The 9,313-nt window shown below is 44.9% G+C and overlaps 1 protein-coding gene across 1 annotated transcript in view; it reads right to left on the bottom strand.

The window, feature by feature from the left end:
• Positions 1-566: 566 nt before the first annotated feature.
• LOC108784711 overlaps positions 567-9,313 on the bottom strand; it is a 23,357-nt gene continuing 14,610 nt past the window's right edge. The window contains exons 5-7 of the mRNA XM_018553591.1: positions 5,460-5,483; positions 2,538-2,828; positions 567-613 (exon numbers count right to left, since the gene is read on the bottom strand). Of these exons, the coding sequence (XP_018409093.1) occupies positions 567-613; positions 2,538-2,828; positions 5,460-5,483 (362 nt within the window). The remainder of the gene's footprint in view (positions 614-2,537; positions 2,829-5,459; positions 5,484-9,313) is intronic.

Raw genomic sequence — 9,313 nt, 5'->3', positions numbered from 1 at the left:
CAATCACCATAGCGACCCAGGACGGCCGCTATGGGGCCCGGGGCATAGGGGGGCTCAGCCAGGACATTGCTGATTGCTTGCGGGCCGCCTGGGTCGCTATGGCATCTCACGCTGCTGGCTGTCACTGGCGGCTGTGAAGAGTAACACGCCGCTGTCAGTGATCTGTGCAGCGGCGCGTTCCTCTCCACTGCCGCTGCTGAGCCAGTGAGAGCCAGCAGCGGCATCAGAGGAGGCGGCGGGGCCCGGGGTTTGCATCAGAGGAGGAAGCGGGGCCCGGCGACGGGGGAGGAGGTGAGGCTCATCACCAATGGTGGAGGAAGAGGAGGCGGACAGGTAAGGAGTGTGACCAGCCCACCTGAGGGTGACCCTGCAGAGCTCACCTTAGATAGTCTATGGTGGGCTCTGCAGGTTCACCTTCAGGTGGGCTGTGTAGGACCTCAATTGGGCTCTGCAGGGGGTGTAACTAGAGATCAAAGGGGCCCCATACAACATTTTGCCATGGGGCCCTGTGATTTCTAGTTGCACCCCTTCATATAACCTAAAGAATCCCCTGTTGTAGGCACCCTTCAGTGGCCGGTAATGTGACCACTGCCCAGGCACTGGCCCATGCGGCCTTCGCCAAAAGGGAAGATTAGTGTTCAAGCAGATTGACCAGCTCTACCTAAATATCACCATCCTACAAAGACATTTCAGGGTAGTGAGCGCTTCTGATTACACAATTGGCCCATGGGCAAGAGGGAACGTCTTTCACTGCTCTGCCTGCTATCCTAAAATGAGGAATTATCACCTTGTTTTCCAATTTGCATGGAAATGAGGCCAAGCATTTATTTTCAATGCTCATCAGCTCCATCTAGTGGCCATATAACAGTATTACATTCAACCTGTAAAGAGAAGTATTTATTTCCTATGCTCTGCAGCTCCATCCAGTGGGCATAAGGCGGTATTAGATCACAATACATTTGACAAGAAAAGGAAATATATCAAGAGCATTAGTTTTTGTCTTTTTTTGCATACAAAAAAAGTATATATAGATATACACAGATCAAAAGGCCCTGCAAACTGCTTATAACTTGACCCACAAGGGCATGTAGGAGCCTTATATATTGCTCACAGTTCCATGAAATCCACTTAAAAAAAATGTTGCTGTACTTTTATAGCAAGCCCCTGTTGAATGTCTGCCAAATTCAGAGACCTGAGTGTTCAAAATTCAAGAATCCCAGATACTCCTGTCTGTCACAGTTCAGCTGCAGACTTGCAGCTGAGCTGTTACTTATAGTTCTACAAGTATACACATACCTCTTACCCCTGGTTCTGCAGGCATGCAGGGCTGTGCTGTTGCTTGTAGTCCTCCAGGCATGTGCTCTGAACCTGACTCACTCTTGCACCAGTCTGGCAGCTTTAGGCGTCGCCGGACCTCTCCTGTTGTTTCTTATGCAGCTTCTCGGCCAATCAGTGCAGTCCGCTTGTGGCCAATCCTGTGGATCCTCCCTCTTCCTGTCTCTATTTAAACCCAGGGCAGCGAACGGCACACTGCCCGAGCAACGCTTTGACAAGCTAGATGCAGAGCCCCCCACTTGTGATTGAACCTGAATTCCTGGAAGTTTGCCATGTACCAAACCTTTGGCTTGTCTTTGGATATCCCTGTCTACAGTCTGCCCTGTGCTTTGCTTTGTCCTTGGAAATCCCTATCTACAGCCTGCCCTGTGCTTTGCTTTGTCCTTGGATATCCCTGTCTACAGTCTGTCCTGTGCTTTGCTTTGTCCTTGGAAATCCCTATCTACAGCCTGCCCTGTGCTTTGCTTTGTCCTTGGATATCCCTGTCTACAGTCTGCCCAGTGCTTTGCTTTGTCCTTGGATATCCCTGTCTACAGTCTGTCCTGTGCTTTGCTTTGTCCTTGGAAATCCCTGTCTACAGTCTGCCCTGTGCTTTGCTTTGTCCTTGGAAATCCCTGTCTACAGTCTGCCCTGTGCTTTGCTTTGTCCCTGGAAGTCTCAGTCTTCAGCCTTTCCTCAACCTTTGATTCGTACCCTGTATGAGTTAGGTGAGTTGGGTGGACCTAGGGATTGGGACCTGGGGTCAGCACGCAGGCAAGCCCATCTCCACCATCAGGAGCTCTGGCGAACACCGGCTGTCCCTTAGATTCCACATCCTGGGGGACCCCATGCCACCTACCTAGCATTGCAGCACCCTGCCCTTTACCTTGTCTTACCAGCCTATTCTGTCTTCCACTGTCTCAGTTCCCCTGCTTGTACTCCAGCTCTGGCAGTCATCAGCCTTCACTGCTTGGACCCTTTTCTATAAGTGTCCCTGCCAGTGTAGTAGAAAGGGTCCACATACCTGACTCCAGTTCATACCCGTGAGCCCCGATCCGTGACACTGTCAATGAAATTTCCCAAAGGAAGGGTTCTTTCATTGACACACCAGCCATTTATCATAAGACTTGCGGACCGCATTCATATATTTATATTCGGGGAATAACCAGAAAAGGTGATCAAATAAAATCAGGATGTAATAGTAAAGATATTGCTGCACGTACCTTGAATGCTGACCAGGAACTGCTGCTCCAAGATCATCCCATTATGTGAAAACATTTGTGCTCTGTAGATGCCTTCATCTCTCTTGGCTACTGATTTTATGGTTAGAGAGCCGTCCTTTAAGCTGGACAGTCGGTTAGAATAACTCTGGTCAAAAATGCAAATATTTCCCCCTTGTTTAGTTGCAGCAAATCGAATCCATCGTCGTGTGAGCCAATCAATCGCTTCGATTTCTTTCACACCAATTTGAAAAATCAGGTCTTCCCCTTCTGTGGCACTGACCTCCCTCGCCCCTTTAAAAGACAACCGATAAGACAGGTTATGTTAATATAAGTAAGTTGAGGCAGGCGCATGCGCGGGTTGGCGCATGCGCGGGTTGGCGCATGCGCGGGTTGGCACATGCGCAGTTGGCGCTGAATTATTGCCGTTAGTGCGATGACGAGCCCTTGGCGCATGTGCAGTTAGCACAGAACTCTTACACCCCTATTCTTAAACTTCAACCTAACCCCTAATCCTAAAGTTTAACCTAACCCTAATTCTAAGCTTTAAACTAACCCAAAATCTAAAACTTCAACCTAACCTCTAATGCTAAACTTTAATCTAACCCCTAATCCTTAACTTCAATCTAACCCCTGATCCTTAACTTCAATCTAACCCCTGATAATTAACTTCAATCTAACCCCTAATCCTTAACTTCAATCTAACCCCTAATCCTTAACTTCAATCTAACCCCTAATCCTTAACTTCAATCCAACCCCTAATCTTAAACTTCTATCTAACCATTGATCTTAAACTTTAATCCAACCCTAATCCTAAACTTTAACCTAACCCTATACTTCAAACTAAACCCTAATCTTACACTTCAACCTAATCCCTAATCCTAAACTTCAATCTAACCATTAATCTTAAATGTTAACCTAACCCTAATCCTAAACGTCAGTCTAACCCATAATCTTAAACTTTAATATAACACCTGATCTTAAACCACTACCTAACCCTTATTTTGACTTCAACCTAAACCCTAATCTTGAAGTTCAACCTAGCCCATAGTCTCAAGCTTCAACCTTACCCCTAATCCTAAAATTTAACCTAACCCTAATTCTAAACTTTAACTTCACCCTCATTCTAAACTTCAACCTAACCCCTAATCATAAATTTCAATCTAACCCCTAATATTTAAATGCAATCTAACCCCTGATCCTAAATTTCAATCTACCCCCTAATTTTAAGCTTCCATCTAACCATTATTTCTTAAACTTTAACCTAACCCTTAATCTGAAACTTCAGTCTAAACCATAATCGTAAACTTTAATATAACCCCTAGTCTTAAGCTTCAATCTAACCACCATTCTTAAACTTTAACCTAACCCAAATCCTAAATTCCAACCTAACTTATCGTACCAAACTTCAACCTAACTCATAGTCCTAAACTTCAACCTAACCCATAGTCCTAAACTTCAACCTTACCCATAGTCCCAAACTTCAACCTAACCCATAGTCCCAAACTTCAACCTAACCCATAGTCCTAAACTTCAACCTAACCCATAGTCCTAAACTTCAACCTAACCCATATTCCTAAACTTCAACCTAACCCATAGTCCGAAACTTCAACCTAACCCATAGTCCGAAACTTCAACCTAACCCATACTCCTAAACTTCAACCTAACTCATAGTCCTAAACTTCAATCTAGCCCAGAGTCCTAAACTTATATCTAGCCCAGAGTCCTAAACTTCAACCTTACCCATAGTCCCAAACTTCAACCTAACCCATAGTCCTAAACTTCAACCTAACCCATAGTCCTAAACTTCAACCTAACCCATAGTCCGAAACTTCAACCTAACCCATAGTCCGAAACTTCAATCTAGCCCAGAGTCCTAAACTTCAATCTAGCCCAGAGTCCTAAACTTCAACCTAACCCATAGTCCTAAACTTCAATCTAACCCATTGTCCTAAACTTCAACCTAACCCATAGTCCTAAACGTCAACCTAACTCATAGTCCTAAACTTCAATCTAGCCCAGAGTCCTAAACTTCAACCTAACCCATTGTCCTAAACTTCAACCTAACCCATAGTCCTAAACTTCAACCTAACCCATAGTCTTAAAAACCTCAACCTAACCCATAGTCCTAAACTTCAACCTAACTCATAGTCCTAAACTTCAATCTAGCCCAGAGTCCTAAACTTCAATCTAACCCATTGTCCTAAACTTCAACCTAACCCATAGTCCTAAACGTCAACCTAACTCATAGTCCTAAACTTCAATCTAGCCCAGAGTCCTAAACTTCAACCTAACCCATTGTCCTAAACTTCAACCTAACCCATAGTCCTAAACTTCAACCTAACCCATAGTCTTAAAAACCTCAACCTAACCCATAGTCCTAAACTTCAACCTAACTCATAGTCCTAAACTTCAATCTAGCCCAGAGTCCTAAACTTCAATCTAACCCATTGTCCTAAACCTAACCCCTAATATTTCACTTCAACCTATCCCCTATTCTTAAACTTTAACTAAACCCTAGTCCTAAACTTCAAGCAAACCCACAATCATAAATTTTAACCTAACTCTTATTTTTGTCTTCAACCTAAACCATAAACCTGAACCTAACCCATAAACTTAAATTTCCATCTAACCTTTAACCCTAATCCTAAAATTCATCCTAATCCCCAATCATAAACTGTCCTTTCCGTCAAGAAAAGTCATTACTAGGGTGCCTTCTGAAGTCATGGATGCCCTTAAAACATTAGGACTGTCAACCAAAATTGGAGACCAAGTGAGGTAGCAAGTGTCTTCAGTGTGGACGAAGCCATCATGAACACTTGGGGAGAGGCGGGGTCACCAATTGAGCAAGGTGCTATTGAGCCATAAGGACAAAAGGCTTGTGAACACAATTCCTAAAGGTGAATAAATACAGTAGACACTTACCTAGGGAAAGGTAGTATAATTTTCCTGCAGAGGAAGAGAGAAAAAAAAAATCAACAATTTGTCAACTAATCAAATTAAAGAGAAATTTGTCCTGACAACAGTGTCCTCCGGGATGTGAAGGATGCTCCATATAATTATCCCAATGTGTGTGGAACTTTGCTTATAACTAATACACAATCAATATCCTTAAAGTGAATCCACCAGACAGTTCAATGGGAATTAGTAAAGGGCAAAGATTAAAATTCCTAAAATGTTTATGTTCTTTGGATCCTATGGAGCAATAACTCTTAAAGGAGAACTATGGGGGTCAGGGCTTTTCCCCATAGTTATCCTCACCCAAAGCTCAGTATATAGCGAGCTACAGCTCGCCGTATACTGAGACCGCCACAGCCGGGACGGATCCCCACATTACTGTCTGGATCCACCCAGCTGCGTGAGTGGCAGCTGGCTCTCTATCTAGAGGCAAAGCCAGCTGTACCCGCCCCCTCCCCCGTCCGTTCCGCCAGTCAGCGCTGGAGAATCAGACAGGGGAGGGGGGAATCCCTGCAGGGAGCTGTGAGTGGCAGTCACCTCTCTCTTAGACTTGTGCGCCGTCAAAAAATTTGTTCTGTTTCGTTTCGGAATATCCGTTATTTCGTAATTCGTGTCCGAAACTCAATTCGGATTCGTACGAAATACGAATTTTAGTTAGTTTCGGCACATTTTCGTAACTGTACGAACATTCGTTATGATGAAGTCAAAAAGCTAAAATAACTTTGTTAATATATTGGAGTTGATGGTAGTTGTTTTTTTTATCCGAAATACGAATTCCGTTAACGGATTCCGGATCCGAATTTCGTATTTCGGATAAAAAAAAACAACTACCATCAATCAACTCCAATATATTAACAAAGGTATTTTGCTTTTTAACTTCGATATAACGAATGTTCATAACGGAACGAAATTCCGTTAACGGAATTTCGTATTTCCTGCCTGTGTATTGTAATGCGACTCTCAGCAGCAGCGGATCCGTATTTCGGATTTAAAAAAAAATCTTGTCATGTTGTTCAACCTCATTTACAGGGGGTAATATCAATTCCTGTTTCAAAGAAATTCGGATCCGAAATTCGTTAACGGAATTTCGGATATAATTCGGAAACTGAAATTCGGATTTCGGATGCTTCCGAATTTCAGGAAAATTCGTACAAATCGCACATGTCTACTCTCTCTGCAGTGACAGGATCGAGAAGTGAGCGAGCGCCGGTATGTGTTCACTCACTCCCCGATCTACTTAGCCAACCTGTGACAGTTTCATTGTCACAGGTCGGCTCAGATTATGAGGCTGAGTGAAAATCACTCGCCTCATAATTCTCTTTAAATCATCCCCGGACTCTATAAAACCAACTTCTCTACTCTCCATCAACGAATCCCATGGAAAGCCCAAATATAGGAATGCCGCCACTTCTCGGCCATAAGACAATACATGTAAACCTGGTGGAGCAACAAACCTGACAACATGGGTACACTTCCTACCTCCCATCATAGGTAACAGGTGAGCCTCCTGTCCAGGGCCGGATTTACTCTCTCTGCTGTCCCAAGGCCAGGTTCCTCAATGAGCCCCCCTACCCGCCAACCCCCCCTCCCCCCCATGGAGAATGGCAGACCTGCAGGCTGCATACAATGTTGCTGAGATCACTTGTACAAAACAAGCTGTACATTGAGCTCTGCTTGCCCAAAGCCGGGCTAAATGTAGAAAACAACTACCCGCCCGGCGCCCATAACTGCATGTCAGAGGCATCGGGAGATAGGAATTCCACACCCCTGCTGCCCCTCTACTCCCTGCTGGCCCGAGGGCCGGGCCTTGGTTGGCCTTGTGGGAATTCCGGCCCTGCCCCTGTCTATAGATGACAAAAGGTGACATCCTTTTTGACAATGTTTTCCTCTTCTCTTACAAACATCATCAACTTACTATAAACGCCGACATGATATATCTCTGTATAGAGTTCGTTATTCGTCAGGTGTATATCGGCTGAGTATTGTCCTCTGTCTTCTACGCGTAGATCGAGGATAATCAGTGAGCCATCATCAGTGCTGTGCAATCTTTCATGGTAGCTGGAGACCAGGACACGCAGGGATCCATTTGTAAACGTTGTAGCAATATGTATAGTATGGCTCTTCATCCAGAAAATGTCTTCCGTTTGATTCGTTAGGTGTTCAGGCAATGGTAGGGTCAACTTCTCCTCTTCATGAGAATATATATAAACTTTTTTGGTATTGGCCCTTTCAGGAGCCACAGCTGATTGATAAAGAGAAACCATCTGTATTATTTATGTTTGGGTAGATGGTTGTTGGTTAAAAACATACATTTTCTGCTTATTAGAGAGGACTCGACTGGTCTTTAAGATATGAGATTTGACAGGTCTATGTTGAGCAGAGGTCCATGGCAGAGGACCTGGTTCTGGCTGGGAAACTATTTAGCATATAAACTATTGATAGGGGTCGCTTAAATCTCTTTCCTTGTTGACTTGCTGGAGATCCCCATTCAAGGACAGGGCACTGGTGGGGTCCCAGTCTCTGGCTGATGACTGATAAACTCTATGGTGAGCAGAAGTCTATGGCAGAGGCCCCGTTCTGCATGGGAAACTACTCAGAATATTCGTGATGGGGGTCCTTTAACTCTCTTTCCTAGTTGACTTGAGCTACTGGAGATCCCACGTTCAAGGACAGGACATTGTTGATTTCCAGTTTCTGGCTGATGACTGATAAGGTCTATGGTGAGCAGAGGCCCATGGAAAAGGCCCCACTCGGCCTATGAAACCACTCAGCTTATAGTGATGGGGTCCTTTAACTCTCTTTCCTAGTTGACTTGAGCTACTGGAGATCCCACGTTCAAGGACAGGACATTGTTGAGTTCCAGTCTCTGGCTGATGACTGATAAGGTCTATGGTTAGCAGAGGCCCATGGACAAGGCCCCACTCGGCCTATGAAACCACTCAGCTTATAGTGATGGGGTCCTTTAACTCTCTTTCCTAGTTGACTTGAGCTACTGGAGATCCCACGTTCAAGGACAGGACATTGCTGGGTTCCAGTTCTGGCTGATGACTGATAAGGTCTATGGTGAGCAGGGGCCCATGGACAAGGCCCCACTCGGCTTACAAAACGACTCAGCTTATAGTGGTGAGGGTCCTTTAACTCTCTTTACTAGTTGACTTGAGCTACTGGAGATCCCACGTTCAAGGACAGGGCACTGGTAGGGTCCCAGTCTCTGGCTGATGGCTGATAAAGTCTATGGCGAGCAGAGGTCCATGAAAGGCCCCACTTGGCCTGGGAAACTACTTAGCTTAAAGTGATGGGGTCCTCTAACTCTCTTTCCTAGTTGACTTGAGCTACTGGAGAACCCACATTCAAGGATGGGATGTTGGTGTGGTCCTGGTTTTTGGCTGAAGACTGATAAGGTCTATGGTGAGCAGAGGTCCATGACAGAGGACCGGGAAACTACTCAGCTTATAAAATAGTGATGGGGTCATTTAACTCCCTTTCCTAGTTGACTTGAGCTACTGAAGATCCCACATTCAAGGACAGGACATTGGTGGGGTTCCAGTCTCTGCCTGATGACAAATTAGGTCAATGAATATTCTAATTTAATACGAATAACAGTGTTCTGAAACATTACAGTTCAAGAATCCCCACCCCCTTCCATTCATTACTGTACTATTGCCCAAAGAGGAAGTACTATACCACCTTACTGGGTCACTATCATAGCAATGGCAGAAGGTTGAGAGCTCTTGCCCAAATTGGGGCCCATGCCAGTGGGGAAGCTAGACATTCTGTGACTGGGGCAAAGGCACATAGTTGCTCCCCCCCCTAAGGGAATA

Source organism: Nanorana parkeri, unplaced genomic scaffold (genome assembly GCF_000935625.1).
Source record: "Nanorana parkeri isolate BGI_ZX_2015 unplaced genomic scaffold, ASM93562v1 scaffold125, whole genome shotgun sequence".
Taxonomy (NCBI): Eukaryota; Metazoa; Chordata; class Amphibia; order Anura; family Dicroglossidae; genus Nanorana; species Nanorana parkeri.
The sequence above is the reverse complement of the archived record's forward strand: the minus strand, read 5'-3'. Positions and strand labels throughout refer to the sequence as shown.